This window comes from Argentina anserina, chromosome 3 (assembly GCF_933775445.1).
Source record: "Argentina anserina chromosome 3, drPotAnse1.1, whole genome shotgun sequence".
Classification (NCBI taxonomy): domain Eukaryota; kingdom Viridiplantae; phylum Streptophyta; class Magnoliopsida; order Rosales; family Rosaceae; genus Argentina; species Argentina anserina.
The window spans coordinates 5,317,155-5,336,822 of NC_065874.1; the positions used below are offsets into that span (position 1 = coordinate 5,317,155).

A 19,668-nucleotide genomic window follows, 5' to 3' on the forward strand; every position below is an offset into this window, starting at 1 on the left:
ATTTGTACTTAGCTAGTTCATTGTTTTGCAATTCGGGATTCTCTGTTAGTTTAGGATTGAGAACTTATTTTGGATCATTGAATTATGCTTAGAAGGCAGTGATCATGTAATCATGCCTTGCTTTATTCTATATGACCAAGATGAATATAGCAGAAAACGTGAAAGATTTGAAAAAAAATCTATGTTAATTAAATTATAATTATACTAGATAATAAATAATAAAATATTTCATGATATAGATAAAAGGGTAATTTTGGTACTTTGAGGTGTGCATTTAGCGAAGAATTTACATGAAAAGTTAAACTGGTAGTGTATTAAGAAGTATGTGTGTATTAAGAGAAATGAGGCGTGTATTTAAAATTTCTCAAAATTATTTCTAAAAAAAGTCCTAATAAAAAAATAGGCGGTCTATACATATGTGCTTCTCAAACAAATAAAGAGCTATAGAATATGTGGGAAGATTCCAAGGATATGTTAAAAACTTTAAAAGTGTTTTTGACGTGAGTGGAATGAGGGCTAGTTTGGTATTGTTGTGGATTTAAAAAAAAAATGTTTCGACTATATTGTAAAAAAAATCAACTTTAAATTTAAACAGATTTGTGTTTAGTAAATATTACTTTGACAAGTGTTTTCGATAAATAAATTACTTGGTAAATTTTAAACAAAATTGTTGTAGATATCGTCAATGACAAAAAATGACATGATTTTGTTTTAACATATTGAGAATGCTTATAGATAAAGATATTATTTAAGAATTTATAGAAAAATATTAATATTTATTGAGTTTTGAGTAAAAACAGCTTCTAAAAATAATTTTCAGGTTGCTTCTAAAAGCTGCTATGAGTCACCTATAAATTCTATAAAAAAAACTGACTTTTCTGAAGTTACCGAACACTGTATTTTACAAGTCAACCTAGAAATTAATTTTTTTAGAAGTTAAGTTGTACCAAACTAGGCCTTAGTGGATAGTCCTTGTCTTCTTGACAGATTTGGTTCACAGGGCACTGCTCCGGTGCTTCTCCTTGACCCATCACCATTCCTCTCTCGTCAAACTCTAGAAGGGTACGCTTCTCTGACTCCTAATAACTCTGTTCAGTTCATTATTGCCGTGATCACTTTGGATCAGAGAAATCTCAAGACCAATATTAAATAGCAAAGTTGATTACTTGATTAACATGATCCCTTGTGCTCTGGAAAAATATGAACTTTCATCTGGTTTGTTGGAAAGCCAAGAATCTATCTGGTTTTTCTTCATGTTTCTGGTCTTTGTATGCTCCTGCACTGATCGGTGATCACTTGCAATAGTTGGAAGTGGATGGTTGTTTGTAAAAATGGTTTTCAGGTAGGCTTCGTGTAAATGCCCATCTCTTTCTGTCCACTTTAAACTGGTATTCTTAAAACCTGGTCGTACTGTTAACCTTCTATTCTTGAAGGTGGAGTGATCAATCCCTTTCTATTTAGCTTGCAAGATTACTGAATACTGATAAAGTTTTCTCTCTCTTTGGAAGAGTCTTCACTCATTCTAGAATAAGCTACTTCTGCCGTTCAAATTTACTTTAGTGGTTTCTATTATTGATAAAAAAGGCGGTTTATTCCTAATGGAATATTTAGTCCTAATCAGATAGGAACATGTCAAGTAAAAATTTACGTAAATAGTGTTGGCCAAAAAATGAAAATGAAATATAAGAAGTGGAAGCATCAGAAGACAAGAATAAAGGTTTGAATGACAAGCATCAATCTTCTCATAGTTTCTTAGGGCAAAAAATGGTTTCAAGGGCAATGTATTCTTTCCTTGCAACAGCCATTAGATCTCCCAATCTTAAGAAAGCCTCAGAATGCATCCTCTTTACATACTGTGACAACCTCCACTTCATCTCCATATTTCTGGGAGATCATTGATTCTATGAGATTTGAAGTTCACCATCGGAACACTCTGCTTGCTTAGTGTCACAAGATATAGCCTCAATGCCTTGCACATAGGCACTAGAAAATGCCATCAATGATTGGAACACCTTGGGAAGGTAAGTTTTCAGATTGTCCAATATCAGGTTCTTGCTGACCTGAACCTCATTGAGATATTTGGCTTTCTCAATTTCTACTTGCTTCTTTAAGGCTTCAGTTTTATCCCTCTTTATTGCGAAAGGATGCTTAGGGTCCAAGTCAGAGCACGCATCTTCATCAGTGAAGCTGAGTTCCATCTTTCTCCCCATGTCAGCTAATGAATGCAACTCTTTTTGCAGCCTTTTCTCAAGTTTGTCGGATTTCTTCTGCAGATTGTGCTCCTCTTCTTGCTGCAGACAAATTCTGTGGACAGCTGATAGAAGGCTCTTAATGGCCTCTGCCGCTTCCTGCCAAGAACAATAAAGCATCAGGCCAGCTTGGAAACTTCAGACAAAAACAGTGTATGATGGAACTAATTAATAGAACCGTGAAAACTAGCATTTAGGCACTGAATTCATCGGAAAAAATAAACCATTAATGTTGTTAATATTTGAACTCTGAGAAGAACAACTCATCCTAGATGTCTAGCACCATGGATCCTTTCATTTTACCTAGGTTACCATACTCAACACCCCAAAATGTATAGCATGCTCCCTTTATCGTAGCAACTCCATCACAGGACACTAATGAAATACAAAATTATTTATTTAACTCTCAAAACTTATACTAAACTAGACGGTATATAGATTCTCAACCCCTGCTTTGCAGAGGAAAAAGACTGATTTATGCATACACGAATACTGATTACATTTCCTCAGCAAGACTCAATGTGACCATCAAACTGCCTAAGTTCCTAACCAACATTGCATGGTAGACTCCAAGCATTGAAACTCTAAGAAAACACAAGTAATGGCAGCATGTCAATATATATGGTTTCCCTTTTACTGACAGCATGTACCCAATAGTTGTTACAATAGATCATCAAGAAAATCAGCGGTGCCCACAGATTGTACCTTATCTGGTGATTCATCAAGGGCAAGCTGCCATTGGCCACACAAGCGACAAACAGCAGAAGAGTACAAACTCTGTCGGTTTTCATCCACAAGATTATCAGTGAGCTGGATCCACCTGCAAAGTGTTCTGACATATTCTTGTTGTGATTTTATGGCTTCAGAAAAGCTGTTATTCCAACAAGATACCTCAGACTCTAGTTGAATGGCTGCCTGGCGATGATAAGTGGTGCTCAGGTCAATCTTATGAATATCAGTAAGATTATTCAACTGCTGAGAAACAAAATTCTGAACTTGATGGCATTCATGCATCATTTTCCATATGTGCAAAAGCCTGCAGGGGGATTTATCAAAAAAGATAATCTCAGGACACCAGCACTGTACATGGATACATGTTTACTATTACTATAAGATTCCATGTTTAAAGCAAAAAATTTGGCTGAAGATAGATCCACAAAGACTAATCCAAGGTTCTTTTCGAAGTTCCTGTCAAGCTGAAACTAATTCAATACAGGCTCCATCTTTTCTAATATATTAACCAGTGTGCCGACTGCATGTGCATTGTAGTTTCAACACTTACAACTCAGGTTTCATGTATATGTATCCAGTATTGCTCTGGTACCTACGGCTGCATGTGCCCGCTAAGGTTTTAGTACCAGATAGAAATACCAATGCCAGTCATAAGAATGTGAGAGAAATGTTCCGGAGAACAAAGTAACAAGACTGAGAGTAACTCTAAGATACAGAAATTTGGGAGGGCATAAATGATGACTTTTCTGTAAATATGTTAAATAGACTGCATGACGAAAGTTTTAAAGAGATGATCAGTTCCCTTTATCTTAGAGAACAAGTGTCAGCAAATCATGAAGTGACATTTTATGGTTCTACTGTCCCATGTACTGAAGGCTAAAAGAATAGTGTCTGATCATTTTTTTTCTTTTTCAAGAAGAAAATAGCAAGGAGATAACTTATGTCCTACTGCCCCATGTACATTAAGGCTAATATCATGTCATTTTGCATTTCCATAAGAGATATTATGATCACTATACCCGGAAATTAATGTGCACAACTGAGGATACAGCTCGTAATCTATGAGCTTCACCATAGAAGAACAAGTACTGCTGATGGACTGCTGCAAACCTAAGATGTCAGCCTCCAAGTTCTCAACACTAAATCGAGTTTTCTCACTCTTGATGCAGTCACCTTCAGCCTCTTGTTTTTGCAGTAATTTGGATTTCCTCTCGTATTCTAGTCTGGTAAGCTCTTCCTCCTGCATGTTAAATTGATCAAATGAGAGAGATAGAGATAGAGACAGACGGAGAGAATTGTGCATGCTAATTACATAATACTAATAGCAGAGATAACCGATAACCAAAACTTTTAAAGAAACAATCAACATCATAACAATATTTTACCAGGAAAACAAAACTTATCAGGTCTAAGAACTGGTGAATTTAGTGGAGTGTACTTTTTTGTTGTTTGCATCAAAAGAAAACATAAGATTAAGGCCTTATGTACATAGAATTCCAATCAAGTTTGAGTCTGAACCATATAATAGCAACATCACAGCAGATGATTACAACGGATAATTAGAAATACTAACTGCAATTTCCTTTGCCATATAGAGCTTGCAAATTACTGGCCATAGTATATAGATATTCTTGACCCTAATACACTAATTCCCCGTCATCATGAACTTCTGCTAAACTGATGTCTATGTTGAATATTTTACAATGAAAGCACAGTCATTGGTTTTATCACTTTATGGGACAGCACATCAGAAACACTTAATCAGAGGGATTATAATCATCTACACAATTCGAGTTCAAATAATTGAAATGCAGCTAGATACAAGTAATACCTAATTCGTCAAGATTATTTTTACCTTAATCTCCTCGTAAAGTTTCTTTTCCGCTTCATATAACTTCCTCAGAGTAATGCAATGAGCTCCTGGCCTGCAAGGTTCACTAGGACCACTAGACTCAACAGCATCTCTTGAATATTGAAGTGCCCTAGCAGATCGGCTCCATGACAATGCACTAAAGACCTTTGCAGAATTGCACCTCTTCCCTGTCAAATGTACAGTATAATGAATCTGGGGAGGAACTGAATAATCTATAGTCACCGAACTAGCACATAGATGCATTTTGATCAATAAGCTGTACCCTAACAAGTTTCTTTAGATCACAAATTTCTGAAAGCATATATCGTAATATTCTAAACCAAGCAGGACCAATTAAAGCATTTAGTGATATAATCGGAGTCCTGACAACCACACTGTTATTTTTCTTTTGGTCAAAATGATACATATACAAACAAAAAGAATATTAAGCAAACAGTTATCACTAAGCATAAATGCATAATGCTTATTGGTGCCATTTCAGGTTCATGCTGCTAATGTTAACTAAAAAATAAAGCTAGGAAGTGAGTGCATCCTCGACAAGACAAAGTAATTATTTTGTGTACCCGCCACACCACGTGGCACTGCATGTGGTATACCTAGCTAATCATATTACGCCATGGTATAATTACCATGCAAGCGGTGAAAATGACAAAAGTTTATTTACATATAAGAACCAATCAGAAACAATCACAGTAAAAAATTAACCAATAACATTAAGGGGTACGCCAAGTGGGATATGTGGCGGGTATATATAATAATTTCTCCAACAAGATAATGCCCCACCGAATTTCAAGTAAAGTTGAGGTAGACAAATTAATTATGTGACCACACTGAATAAAGGTTAAGCAAAACACTTCAGTTATGGTAAGTTCGATACCACGGTCATTGGACAAGTATGATATGCTACCAGATAAGAACTTCTCAATTGGACTCTTTAGTACTTACTTTTGTTTTCATTGGTACGCTGTGGCAGAAATGTATTCCCTCCTTTGATTTCCATGAGAACAGCAATTTCCTTTAAACCAGCTGAAGATTTCAGAAAATGTTCATCCAACTCTTTAACTATACTCTCCAAAGTCCTCTTTCGTTTCCATAGTACCATGGTTGTATCCGCCGAGCCCTTAGGATATGGCCACCTCATTGTTGATGAATTAACCTCGACCGATTCTTTGAGCTGCAGTTTCTTTGGCAGCATACTCACAACATTAGCAACAGTTTCCTCTTCCTGTTCATCTTCCTCGAATTCTGGCTTAGTATCTGCCCACTTCTCCTCATCATTTGGCTCCACTGTTTCATCATGTTTCTGATAATGTGGTGAAGAAGAACCAAAAATGTCCCAAGATGATGAGTGTTCGACCAGAGGAGGTGGTGGGGTACTGGCATCATCCTCTATAATTTCCATACTTTCTGCTAGGCCAATTTCCTCTTTCCTATCATTATCGGACTTTCTGAAGTCAGGGCTGAGAGGAGGTGGTGGTGGAGGGGAAGGAGGCAAGGGGGGCGGTGGTGATGGTGGTAATCCCAGGCCATAAGAAGTAGTTTCAAGCTCCAATGACTCGGACTCTGTAAATTGCCTTAGTGTTGCTCCAGTATTTCTTAATGCTCTCAAATAAACCAACTGGGCATCTGCAAATTCACCTCTAAATCTCACCAACTGCTTCATTAGCTTCCTCCTCTCCTTGCAAACCCGGACCCTTTCTTCCTTGTTAACCCTTGATGCAACACCGCCCATTTTGCCAGGTCTGGCACGTTCAGAAACAAAACAGTTTCTGCTGACTCTGATGAAAAATATACTAGTGAATTAGATATAACAATTCCAATTGCAGGATCAGTTTTCAGTCTTTGTAATCTTGTAAAACTATCAGTTTTCAGGTCTGGCACTGTTATCAATTCCAATAGACAAAGGACACATCCTTTTTTCAAATCATAATGCACATCTGCTTTGCAGTTAAAATTCAAGCTCAGATGATCAACTATATATCCAGAAAAGACAACAGTGAAGACCAAATTCAAGAGCTTCAAACTTAATCTAGTCAGTGTGAAAACCCACTAATTCCAAATCTTGCAGAATGAAAAAACAATAATTGGGTACCTTTTGCTTAGTGAATTTCAAGCGTGCTCATCACCATTAATTCATCACTTGTGCCGCTACATCAAACACCTCCAAGTCCTGGATCTGCCATCCTCACCCCAAGTGCTTCCTACTTCCAATGCTTCAAATCCCCCAAAAACAGACAAACATATCAGTAACAAGATTTACCATCTTGGAAAAACCCCAAATCCCAACAGAGCTGGATTAAACAAAAGTAAATTTTCAGGGTTCTGCAGCAGAGTTTCAGATATGTTTTAAAAAAAAAACTTGAAACTTCAGTAAATAAATAAACACAATTAACAAAAAATATATATAATCCCAGACAGAATAAGAGATTAACAATGGGCATAGAAACTGTCATTAACAGAGAGAGAGAGAGAGAGAGAGAGAGAGAGAGAGAGAGAGAGAGAGAGAAAGGCCAATGCTTTGCCCAGCAAAATCAAAACAAACTAAAGGAGCATTACTGCTACCATTACCAGGAATTTTGGGTTCTTCAGAACATCAACACAGAAAGTAGAATCTTCCCCAAGCAAAAAGCTCCATGAGAAGAACAACAAGATAAAGACGTCGCCTTTTTCATGCTTTTCAAAAGGACACCATTATGAACAGAGAGAGAGAGAGAGCTTAGCACAAGACCCAATATAGAACACAGAAGCATCCAAAGCCAAAAGAGGCGCAATTTATCACAAAACGCATTACTTTATTGATGTATAGTGTTACTATTATATTACTCACCCAGAAAATCAGCTCATGCAAGAATCAAGAATCATGAATGAGTAGTTGAGTACACAGACACTATTTCTGGGCCACTCAACAAGTGACTAGTTTTCCAGTGTTTATGAGTCTCCAACCCTACAACTGTTAGTCTATAACTACAACAACAACCAGGGTTACCAGGCCATTAAGGGCAGGGGTGCGCAGGTTAGTAGTAGGAAGGAGAGATGAACTGGGAAAATGGTCAGGAGGGCTTTGGTCACTTTAGAGTTCAATTGTTCAAAGCAGAAATTCCAGAGTCTATGTTTGTGTTGCTTTGCTGACCAATACTAATGTGACCCGTGACATTGTTTTGTGTCTCCCTCTTCCTCTTTTTCTTTGGTGTAAAGTTTGTCTACCTTCTTTTGGCTCCTGTTTATGGACCAAGTGTCATTATATATTATACTCTCATAGTCTCATTCTGCTTTTCTTCTCAATAATCATGCTAATCTTTTAAGTTGTGAGCTTGTGCTTACCTTTCTGTGCTGTGAAAAGAGATAAAGCTGTACTGAACTCTTTCTTAGGTAGTAAGAAAGAGGACGACGAAGTAAGGGGTTTCGCTAGATCGGTTTTTATTAAGATTTAGAGAAAATTAGATATAAACCGATTATTGTTAAGTCTCTTTTAAAATAAACCCACGCATATTTTTTCTTCATTTTACACTCATTTCACGTAAGCAAACTTACTATATAGAGCGTATGTCTATAATTAATGGTGTTTTTCTATTTTTCATGTTACTAATTTGTCATTCAGATTGTAAAATGTTATATTTAATATGTGACACAATCTTTGTATCAATTTGAATTCAAACAATAAGCTAAAATTTAGTTGAATTTAACTTTATCATAAATTTTACATTCTTAATTTCTTACCTTATTATATATTTACTCTACTCCCTTTATAATATATATTCTCTTCGTCAAAGTATTTCATTTCTAACAAAGTTTCATATTTTTCTTTCAAAAGATAAAAGGAGACTTTGATTAGAATATTCAGAAAGATTTGTATTATTATTTCAAAGTAAGAGAAGAAGATAAGTGTTCATAATATTTTGTACATATGTCTTTGTGAGTTTATTAAAGAAATATCATGAAATAAAAGAAAGAATTGAAGAAGAGGGAAGAAAGGGGAAAAGAGTTTTGACAACAAATTGGATTGCATTTCAGTCATAAGCTCACATTGATACCTTGATTTTCATACTCAGAAAAATGTCTAATTGCAAGGTACATAATTTTTTTTCTTTGGCAAGTTTTTCTCTTCTTTTAGGTATATTATTATTTCAAATTTAAACCTGATCTAGAGAACCTTTTACTCTCAACTATTTACAACTTTAATCTACCTATTAACTATATATATATATATATATATATATATTCCACAATCATAGGTATAATTAAATAGGAAACCTAACGAATAGGTATAATAAAAATAAGAAGCTAATATATAGGTGTCTAATATATATGTGTCATACAAAAAGATGTATATATATGTATCTTATTTATGATTAATTATACCTTATGTATAAATAATGAATTCTCTTTCACCTAACTTTTCATAAAATGAAAAATTGTAGAAACAATCCATGATTCTTGCAATAATAATTAAATTGATTGAAACAGCAAAATAATTAGCATTACAAGAAAGAATAAACACATAATTAAGGTATTGAATACAAATCGTTAATCAAGCTTTTTAATTATGTTAATGTTATAATTAAATGGTGGCAGTTTGTAAATATTACATAAAATATGACATAAGATATATCACAGTCAACAATTTTATGTGTCTATTGAAAAGATATATTCAATGGGTTTTATTTAAAATGGGTCTTGAAAATTAGGTATAAATTAAATTCCCCCTAAGATTTAAGAACATATAGGTTTAAGAGTGAAATGTTTGTTCGAATCATATGAGTGAACAAAGGGACTGATGGATATGCATGAGATTGTGACTCTGAAGGAGAACCAAGAACATGAACCAGTACGCATTAACTCTTTTTTTTTTGTGAAACATTTTTTTATTTATTTAATAAAGGAGGGAGACAAAAGAATCTGACATCCTATGTCTGATAAACTCCAACAAAAAGAATAAATAAAAACTCAATCTGGCATGTGTACACTCACACATGCAAAACAATAGATATAAAAACTCATAACAAATAGCAAACCAACAGCTAAGAAACCCTTAATTAAAAGATAGGATGAAGCTGTTAGCATTGGCAGATAGTTGTGAGATATCAAAAATAGAGAAAATAGACATATCGTGATGCTTCTTGTCATGATGAAAAGAATGTAGAGCAGACTATCTGAACAATTCCAAAAGATGATGTTGGGCTTCCAACACATTAAAATCTTACATTCGAAACACACCAGATTCCTAGTGATCCAAATAAACCAAATTAGATTACAGAAAACTAGAAAACCAAAGTCGACGTTTAGGTTTTGGGAACGCTAAAACACCAACATCATTAAACACTTCATCAAGGGTACCCCAAGGCGAGAATGAATGAGAAAATAGAAGGCAAACTCATTTCCATACTGCCACAATTTTATAACAATGCAAAAAAAGATGTGTACTCGATTCCACATGACTTCCACAAAAGGAGCAACGAGATGGAAGTGAAAAATTTCGCCGTTATAAAACATCATCACTTAGTAAACGTCCATGAAGAGCCTTCCAAACAACAAGAGTTTTGTGAGGTTGATTGCTTTACTCCAAATCACTTTACCCCAATCTTTATGATCATCAAGATTTGAGAAGAAAACAAAAGCTTCTTTTACTGTCAGAATTCTTGAGGATGAGTGCGGTCATAAAAGAGAGTCAGATGTGTCTGCATCAAGCAAAGTAATACGCTCAATTTTTTCTGCTGCTTGAGTGAATGAAAAAATAAAATCTACTGGGAGAACTCAATGAGAATCAACAATAACATCATTCACCTTAGCATGAAGTGGAATAGAACCACTTACTCCAACAATAGTAGCAAGAGATTCACCCAACCAATTATCTTGCCAAAAAGATATCATCTTACTATTACCAACACTCCAATGCAAATAATTTAAAAACATTGGCCAAACTTTTTTGAGACTCAACCAGACTGAAGATCTCTTATAAGACTTTATAGGTTGGAAATCATATTTGTATTAAATCTCATGCATTAACTCGAAAATGCATGAGATTGTGATTTTTTTGGTTGTTATTCGATGGCTGTAACAATTTTGTTTACTAGAAGAATAAATTGCATATATATTATTAAGCAATTAGTACATCGGATAGACAGATGATCCATCCATTACCTAAAATGAAATGTAGGAAACAAAACTGCTACATACCTAACTAAAGCATGCGCTGCCTGAATACAATTTTTAGCCTCTTAGGGCACATGTACAAGTAACTATAGGAAAGAGCGGGAAAATGTCATCGCTTCTCCTATCACAACAATTAAAATTCAACAACACAAGATATGAAAAAGGGATTGAAAAGTCGTTTTTTTTAAAAGAAAAACAGGGGTTTATCCAGTTACTGATTCATTTTATTCATAATAGTGTGGTGTGCATACACACATAGTTATCAGAAATGAAACCATATTAGTAAGGCAAGTCACCCTTTGGAGGGGGGTTGTAGTTGCAGCCGATCCAAGTGCCCCCAGTGTCGCACTTCATTTTAGCACACCCCAGATGAGTCGAGGTGTTCCAGATAACCTGCAAGTAATGCCCACATTCGCCGCCACCGACGCAATTTCTGGCCTCATAACTGTAATATTTCTTCTCCCCCACCCACATTGATACAGCATCTAAGCCGTACATCTCGATCGGACTCATGGCAAGGTTTTCACCGTAAGGACCGCCGGTGTGGGTAAGTTGGCAGTCCTTGTGTTTTGCGGCATAGTCTTTAGCATACTGCTCTAGAACAGGATCCCACTCCAGGGGTTTGTTACCAACAGCCTTCCGGGCAAAGTTGTGGCCGTTCAGGAAGTCCTTGATTGCATCTTGTGCATGAATGGAATGGAGTAGAGATAAAGCTACAAGAAAAACGAGGACCGATGAAATCTTATTAGACAGTTCCATATCAGTAGAGTTTCTTAGGCACTGGCTGATGTGTTCTTGGGATAATTTATGTATTTATAGCGGAAAATGTGCACATTTGCCATATGATACAGGTGGAGAAGAGAAACATAAGGAGTTTCAATAGGGTTCAAATCGAAGAGAACAAAAATATCTGCACGAGAGAAACTTGAGGAAATTGTATGGAGAGGGAATAGGAGATTTTTTTTCCCTTCATGCATGGCCACCAACGTAGTTTGGAATATTGTTAGCTACAGAACAACGTGAATTTCAGGTCCAACGTACTTACCAAATTAGAAAATTGATCGAGCTCCAAGATTTGCTTGGGATCTCTCTCTCCAACTCTAGTTACTGGCAAATTGCCCTATATATAAGAAACATCCTAAACCAAAAATCAACATCAACTTACCATTTCATTGATAACTCAATCTGTTCCAATTCCAAAAGATAGTATGGAGAAGCAAATAATGCTTTTCTCTGGACTGGCGATTATGGTCGTCATCCTCAATGCATGTCCTGCAATCGGCCAATGCGACGCAGATATAGTCGAGATGTTGCCCTGCGCGACCTTCGTTATGGGCCCTGCTGTTGGGAAGCCCCCTCCAGAGTGTTGTGAAGGTGTGAAGCTTGTTCTTGATAAAGCTGATAACGAAGAGAAGCGCAGGTCTCTTTGCCAATGTTTGAAAGATGAAGCTATTAAAGCTGAAGTTAAAATCATACCTGAAAAACTAATGAACATCACTGGACCTTGTGAGATCAAGGTTCCTATTCCTACTGATCCTAATGTCGACTGCAAGACGTAATTACTCTCTCTCTCTCTCTCTCTCTCTCTCTCTCTCTCTCTCTCTCTCTCTCATTTAATACATTTCATATATGACTGCATGTGCTTTGATACGGATTAATGTACTTGTACTGTATATATATAAAAGATGTACAATACTTCTACTGATCTTGTGCTTTTCTACTGTGCTGTGCAGGGTTCCGGTGTTTTGAAGGGATCAAATAGAACTTGGAGAAGAAGATTAGCTACAGGATAATGTTTTATGATGCATAAATAATTAGTATACATCCAAGAACACGAATTAATATGTGCATAATGAGCATCATCTCTCTCCACATTTTGTTTTTGTTTATTAACTCATTGCAACAATTATTAGTACAAAACATTCGAATTCAGTCGAGATCGCAGTCTCATATTTCACGTGCCCTCATATCGCCAATCCATGTAACAGACCATTTGTTGGGGAAAATATTTTGTTGGACAAGAATAGCAATGGGTTTGTTCAGCAGAGGGCATCGCTTTGAGTACGTAGAAGACAACTAAGCGATTGTTATTTTTTGAGAGAATCTCATCAAGGTGAATCATGTTGTGGTCAAATTACATCTAATTCGATAGAATATATCACGTAATGATCGAATTATCTCGAGTGTGGTTAATATATTACAACCTCAACATGAATGAAGTAGGGCGAATCATAACACGGTCAAACCATGAAAGTGATGAAAGTCATGAAACACAAAGGTGATTTAGCATTTTCCACCTCTGATCTTCATAGTGTAGGTTGTGAACTTGTGATCGATAGTTTACGGCTTTACGTTGTAACCATTTTCCCTCACATATTGCTCTCCATTGGGCCCTCTCTTTTAGGTGCTCATCTTTGGCCCAAAATACACCCTAGGGGAACAATTTGTAACTGCAATTTTCCCAAGGTGCATGATATTTAAAAAAAAAGAAAAAGAAAAAGAAAAAGAAAAAAAGAACTCTGATCATGCTCTTCCCAGATTCATCCAATGCAAGAATGCTGAATTTCTACTTTGTAGAACAGCTCAGAGACAATGCTAAAATTTAATACAGAATATCATTTTTTCCAATAAAGCTTCACTTTGAACCAAGAGCAAATAGTAAACTTGACGATTACGTTTATAATTGGTCTTACAACTTTGGAAAATTTCCATGCAGCAAGTCAAATGAACGATATAATTGGTCTGCGGAAGAAACGAATATACCCTATAACTTAGAAGTGTATATAGTCATCTTCAACGTTTTAAATACTTTTATATCATATCTTTTGAGCAGGTATTCTCCTAACTTGATCAATTAGGTAGACTGATATGGAGGTTGACAGTCTTTGTGCAAGGGCATATGAAAAAGATAATCACAAATTCACAAGGCCTAATCAATAATAGGTGTCAATGCATCATTTTCGTAAGAAATATGATTTCTAATCTGCTTGTTTCATGCATTATGGGCAATGGACCTCACCATTTGTTTGTTTGGCCTACAAAACGAAAATAGTTATGTACATTTTAAAAACTAAACATCGTTCAATCTTCACCTTACATCACAAAAATTTCGTCATAATTTCCCTGAGAACTAGAAAGGCTAAACACTACCGATTCATGAAAATGACAAAGCGCTGTAGCCAACTTTACAAGTTTGCTTTGTTTCCCTAATGATAAGCCAAATTCTGATTACAGGATTATAACTACTCTAAAGACTCTATCAAAGTATCAAGATCTCCAAAAATGGGGAGAAATAAACATTCCAAATGCCTTCAATTTCCATTAAAGCACCGAACGGATCCTTTTGCAGCATACATATCCATCAATACAGGGAAGCCCGGCCCCTCGATTCTTGCATGGGACAATAATTTCATCAAGAAAATAATTGACCATATCCTTCTCTTAATCCACACATTACCATCAAAATTCAAGTCTCATTCTTTTCTTCTAAGAACAAGTCAAATCCAATCCTAACGCTTTCCTCACATGGCCTAGCTGGAAGTAACAGATAGATGTTGCTTCAATGCATTGTTAACTAAGGTGCAGTTTGGCCCGCTTATATTACAGATTATCAGATTTTTTATGAAGTTAAGTGGGTTGTGGTGTTTGGTGAATCTACAATCTATAAGCTTATTCCTTAATCTCACAATACCCGAGGCAGATTATGGAAGTTGCCCTTTGGGTGTTTCTGTGGGCAAACGCGGGTTAATCTAGTATATATCAATGTATGCTATACATATCACATCAAACGGTTGACAACGGATATTATTTTTTTGATCCCACTCATAAAACAATATCGACCGTCGGATGTGGGATGTATAACATACATTGATGTATACTAGAATTTTCCGACAAACGCAGCTTAAATTTTAAAAGATCTGGTGGAATGTCAAATAAGGACACCAATAACTTGGTATTTACACCAAAACTAATATAATATGTTTTTATTTTCATATCATTTTTAGTCTTAATAAACTCATCACATTTTTATATAAATATTTATCAAACACTTAAAATATTCACAATTATTCTCAAAATTCATCTGTAGTTAATTATTTAATTAATTCAGTTAAAATTGATTATAAAAAACTCATCAGACCAAATTCGCCATAAATCCTCTATTAATTAGTTTATTGCATAAGGATTAAAATTTTAATATTTGTGGCAAAAAAGATTGAGCCTTTACTATTGAATTTGTAGTACTAGTGTATTTTATCATTAAGATTCTTCTTCTCTAGAGCCAAGTTCTAAAATGGCAATGAGTGTGTCTCAAGCTAGAGGACCTACATGATTGTGGAGGGTAGGTCTGGAATGTGAGGAAGAGGGCTGCTGCCATTAGTAATGGCCATGTTGGGGTTTTGGGTATTTGATTATATCGTGGTTTTTGAGAAAATTAAAATAAAAGGAGAGGTTTTTACTTAAATGGGTGTCAGTGGTTTCGGTCCCTTGTGTCTCATATGTTGTTGTGGGTTTTAATTTTGGATATTTCTGGGTTAGGTTAAAGGGTTGTGCTGAAAACAATTAGTGGCATCTTGTGGTGTTTTATTTTGGGGGCAGAGAGGAAGGGGTTGACCTAAGCTTCTGCTCTGTAAATTAGGATTCTTTGTTTTGGTTGGGGTTTTTTTTTGGCTGGACTAGTTTAGTAGGGCTTTGGGGTTTCAGATTTGGGTTTATTTGGAAGTGGGTGTACTTTAATGGAGTTGTTGAGGTTTTCTCAAACATTCAGAACTGGGTACTGGAGGAACTGAGTTTGGTCTGTTATATCTACAGGTAACGGTTCAGTTCTGGCAGAGATTTAGTGGGTTGTTGCAGCTTTTTGGAGGGAGTTAGTGAAGAAACGCTGCATTGTTGTTCTGCGGTTTCAAGCCTCAGAAAGACTTGGTTTTCTGAGGCATTGGTGAAGGGTTCTTCAGCTTTTTCTTCAGGCTGGTTTTTGGCTTCAAGCAAATAGGTTTCTGGGTTTCTGTTTCTGCAACTGCTCTGGTTTGGGCATTTAGTGGTGTGAATTTGAGTTCTCAGCTTAAATTCAAGGTAGCTGATTAGCTTAGCTGCCTTGGAACTTTGTTGTTGAAGTTGGATACCGATAGGTTGGGAGCCAATGGCTTGCGTGAAACTGGGATCTAAAAGTGATGCGTTCCATAGACAAGGACAGGCCTGGTAAGTCGCTACCTGACTTATGTAGTTGGATCTTTTTTTTGCGTTTCATATATGTTGCTTAGGATTCTTTGTATATATTTGTTGTAATTTCATTTCCTTAATGACTTTTTTGGTTCATTTCCGTCTACGAAACTTGAGTTTGTTATGTAGCTTCTAAGTTAGAATTAGTGTAGAAGAATTTGAGCTTAAATTATATTGACTTTCAATCTGCTTCAATTGTTGTGGCGTAAACGTTTGAATTCGGAAACATATATTGCTGTATTCCTAGTGATTAGTGAAGCATCTCATATCCAGGTTGTGAATTTGATGTCATGATGTTGATGCCTATTGTATAACGAGGTGTATGCTCCATGGTTGATTTTAGAACTACCAGTAAATTGGGATGGTTGAGCAAGTCAAGTTTGTTACCTTAATGAATCTGGCTCCTTGCTGTTGTCTTTATAATGACAGAGCTGCACCATGATGCAAAAATATAGGTCCTCATATATAGCGTAACCTAAAAAAAATTGAGGTTTCACGTGCCATTTGATAACCAGAAAAACAAAGAACTGGCCCCTCTGTATGCAAGTGGGAAATATTATTCTTGCTCATAGATCATTTATAGAAAACCAGAATATGTTCTTATAATTTCTTAAAAAGGATATGGAATTTATCTTATTGAGTTCATAGGTACATTAATTGCTGCTGCTTGAGTGTAGTTGCTACCATTCTCCCTTATTTGTCGACTGACTTTATAACTTGCATTGTTGCGATTGTAGGTTTTGCACCACTGGGCTTCCTAGTGATGTTGTTGTCGAAGTTGGAGAAATGGCATTCCATCTTCATAAGGTAAGGTTTGTTTGTTTCGTGTTTCTGTTGTACCTCATGACAGGTAAATCTTTATCACTTGTAGTTACTGGTTATATAGATTGGAATAACTTCTTAACTTCAAACACAGTTCATCAATAAATAGGCGCTGATCTTATACTTGTAGTTTAGATAAACTTTTTATTGGTTGCCAAGTCCACTCATATATTGTCTTTGATGCAGTTTCCTTTGCTCTCAAGAAGTGGGGTCATGGAAAGATTGATTTCAGAAGCATCTGACGACGGAGAAGAAGCATGCAATATAAACCTCCCTGATATTCCTGGTGGGGCTAAAACATTCGAATTGGTAGCCAAATTCTGCTATGGTGTGAAACTTGAACTGACTGCTTCAAATGTTGTATACCTCCGTTGTGCTGCCGAGCACCTTGAAATGACGGAAGAGTATGGGGAAGGCAATTTGATCACCCACACCGAGACCTTTCTAAATCATGTAGTTCTTCGAAATTGGAAAGATTCTCTAAAGGCACTACAAACATGTGATGATATTCTCCCTTATGCTGAAGAACTTAACATTACAAAACGATGCATTGAGTCTCTAGCCACAAAAGCATCTACTGATCCTAATTTGTTTGGGTGGCCTGTTAAGGAGCATGGAGGCCCCATGCAAAGTCCTGGGGGGAGTGTCCTGTGGAATGGGATAAGTACAGGGGCAAGACCCAAAAAGTCGAGTTCAGACTGGTGGTATGAGGATGTGGCGACCTTAAGCTTGCCACTATATCAGAGATTGATTTCTGTTATGGAATCTCGTAGCATCAGGAAAGAGATTATTGCAGGGTCAATCACTTGTTATGCTAAAAAGTATCTTCCTGGGCTTAGTCGGCGTCAAGGAACTAGTGAGTCTAGTACACGTCTTGCACCAGCATCTTTGGGCTCCCCGCCATCTGAAGAAGACCAGAAGCTCTTACTTGAAGAAGTGGATCGGCTACTTCCATTGCAAAAGGGTCTGGTCCCAACCAGATTCCTGTTTGGTCTACTTCGGACAGCCATGATACTTCGAGCCAACCCATCCTGCATCTCGAATTTTGAGAAAAGGATTGGTATGCAGTTTGATCAAGCTACTCTGGAAGATCTTTTGATGCCGAACTTCTCTTATTCCATGGAGACACTCTACAATGTCGATTGTGTACAACGGATACTAGACCACTTCCTTACCGTGGAACAGATTGCAGGTGGGGCGTCACCAGGTTCAATTGAGGATGGCCAGCTGATTGGGTCACCTTCATTGACACCAGTGACGATGGTTGCCAAACTCATTGATGGATATCTTGCAGAAGTTGCTCCTGATGTTAATTTGAAGCTCCCCAAATTTCAAGCTTTGGCTGCTGCTGTTCCTGAATATGCTAGACACTTGGATGATGGTCTCTATCGAGCTATAGATATATATTTAAAGGTAATACTTATATGATAGTTGGTAAACTGTGCGTGCATTATTCTTAATTCTCATTTTAAAAGTCTATGCCTCTGAAGTTGATTTATTATGCAATACGAAATCCAGACATGCCAGTTATATAAAAATGGAAAAGTAATCAGATGTGTAAATGCATTCTTATTGACTGATAATGGCTTAATGATCTCTGGTTTTCAACTTGCAGTCACACCCATGGTTGGCTGAGGCCGACAGGGAACAACTCTGCAGGTTGATGGACTGCCAGAAGCTTTCCTTGGAAGCTTGCACTCATGCTGCCCAGAATGAGAGGCTACCATTAAGAATAATTGTTCAAGTTCTCTTCTTTGAGCAGCTTCAACTTCGATCTTCAATTGCCGGCTGCTTTCTGGTTTCTGACAATCTTGATGGATCAAGGCAGTTAAGAAATGGCTTCTCTGGCTTTTCGGGATCTAACGAGGGTGGAGGGTGGGCGACCACTGTGAGGGAGAATCAGGTTTTGAAGGTCGGGATGGATAGTATGAGGATGCGTGTATCCGAGCTTGAGAAGGAGTGTTCTAACATGAGACAGGAGATTGAGAAGTTAGGTAAGGTAAAAGGTTCTAGCACATGGGGAAATGTATCGAAGAAGTTTGGGTTCAAGATCAAGTCCCAGATGTGCAGTGCTCAAGAGGGATCAGTTAGCAAACAGCTCGACGGAAATGAGAAAGCTGAGAAATTAAAGGAGAGGCGTGGAAAACACAAGAAAGCCTCTGTAAAAGATGAATGAAGCCTTCTGTTTTTACCTTCCTTTTAACTCTTTGATTTCAGCTCAGAGACCAAATCCCACTTCTGATTCTTTGTGGTATACCTATTTAGCTGTATCATTATCATCTTAATTATTATGTAGTGGAGCTGGAAAACAAGTTCTATCTGTAATTGGTTTATTGTTATTGTAGCAATTTCTTCTTCATTTTCTGTGCATATCCCTCTTTTTTCCAGTCATTCTATTGTAAACCTTTGGATCTATTTGTGTATTATTGTCTCCATTTCTACTCAGCCTTAAACTATCATCTTTGTTAGAGTTGGTTGAATATAGTTTTTGCTTGGATTCTTGTCAAGATTCATGACTGTCTCATCCAATATATGAGCAGATGCATCCTAGGACCCCTTTTCAATTGTTTTCGTTGCAAGTCACCCATAACGTCTTTTTTCTTTCACATGGTGATATCAAGACTA

The 19,668-nt window shown here is 36.6% G+C and overlaps 4 protein-coding genes across 6 annotated transcripts; 2 read left to right on the forward strand and 2 right to left on the reverse strand.

Moving 5' to 3' along the window:
- Window positions 1-1,617: 1,617 nt before the first annotated feature.
- LOC126786064 (protein ALTERED PHOSPHATE STARVATION RESPONSE 1) lies at window positions 1,618-7,713 on the reverse strand. Of its 3 annotated transcripts, none has more exons than XM_050511769.1 (7): window positions 7,682-7,713; window positions 6,947-7,067; window positions 5,800-6,632; window positions 4,837-5,021; window positions 4,001-4,221; window positions 2,955-3,285; window positions 1,618-2,348 (listed from the first exon to the last, which is right to left on the reverse strand). In XM_050511769.1, the coding sequence occupies exons 3-7, from the start codon at window positions 6,584-6,586 to the stop codon at window positions 1,902-1,904; spliced, it is 1,971 nt and encodes a 656-aa protein (XP_050367726.1). In that variant the 5' UTR covers window positions 6,587-6,632; window positions 6,947-7,067; window positions 7,682-7,713; the 3' UTR covers window positions 1,618-1,901. The 3 variants fall into 3 exon arrangements, with proteins under 3 accessions (XP_050367726.1, XP_050367727.1, XP_050367725.1); XM_050511770.1 differs by lacking the exon at window positions 7,682-7,713 and adding an exon at window positions 7,423-7,568 and having other exon boundaries at window positions 5,800-6,623; XM_050511768.1 differs by lacking the exon at window positions 7,682-7,713 and adding an exon at window positions 7,423-7,568.
- A 3,570-nt stretch (window positions 7,714-11,283) lies between these two features.
- Window positions 11,284-11,763, reverse strand: LOC126786886 (pathogenesis-related protein 1-like). Its single transcript, XM_050512849.1, has one exon. The coding sequence runs from the start codon at window positions 11,761-11,763 to the stop codon at window positions 11,284-11,286; it is 480 nt and encodes a 159-aa protein (XP_050368806.1).
- Window positions 11,764-12,212: 449 nt separating this feature from the next.
- LOC126786887 (non-specific lipid-transfer protein AP10-like) lies at window positions 12,213-12,753 on the forward strand. Its single transcript, XM_050512850.1, has 2 exons — window positions 12,213-12,559; window positions 12,738-12,753. Exons 1-2 carry the CDS (start codon window positions 12,213-12,215, stop codon window positions 12,751-12,753), a joined length of 363 nt encoding a protein of 120 aa, XP_050368807.1.
- Window positions 12,754-15,499: 2,746 nt separating this feature from the next.
- On the forward strand, window positions 15,500-19,402 carry LOC126785955 (BTB/POZ domain-containing protein At1g30440). Its single transcript, XM_050511640.1, has 4 exons — window positions 15,500-16,200; window positions 16,959-17,028; window positions 17,230-18,456; window positions 18,659-19,402. The coding sequence occupies exons 1-4, from the start codon at window positions 16,142-16,144 to the stop codon at window positions 19,217-19,219; spliced, it is 1,917 nt and encodes a 638-aa protein (XP_050367597.1). The 5' UTR covers window positions 15,500-16,141; the 3' UTR covers window positions 19,220-19,402.
- The last annotated feature ends 266 nt before the right edge of the window (window positions 19,403-19,668 follow it).

Coding starts and splice junctions, on each gene's coding strand:
- LOC126786064 (XM_050511769.1), bottom strand. CDS start 6,586: ATGGGCGGTGTTGCATCAAGGGTTAACAAGGAAGAAAGGGTCCGGGTT. Junction 4,222..4,836: donor AACTTTACGAGGAGATTAAG/GTAAAAATAATC, acceptor TTTAACATGCAG/GAGGAAGAGCTTACCAGACT. Junction 3,286..4,000: donor TTGTGCACATTAATTTCCGG/GTATAGTGATCA, acceptor ATCCCCCTGCAG/GCTTTTGCACATATGGAAAA.
- LOC126786886 (XM_050512849.1), bottom strand. CDS start 11,763: ATGGAACTGTCTAATAAGATTTCATCGGTCCTCGTTTTTCTTGTAGCT.
- LOC126786887 (XM_050512850.1), top strand. CDS start 12,213: ATGGAGAAGCAAATAATGCTTTTCTCTGGACTGGCGATTATGGTCGTC.
- LOC126785955 (XM_050511640.1), top strand. CDS start 16,142: ATGGCTTGCGTGAAACTGGGATCTAAAAGTGATGCGTTCCATAGACAA. Junction 16,201..16,958: donor CATAGACAAGGACAGGCCTG/GTAAGTCGCTAC, acceptor TTGCGATTGTAG/GTTTTGCACCACTGGGCTTC. Junction 17,029..17,229: donor TGGCATTCCATCTTCATAAG/GTAAGGTTTGTT, acceptor TCTTTGATGCAG/TTTCCTTTGCTCTCAAGAAG.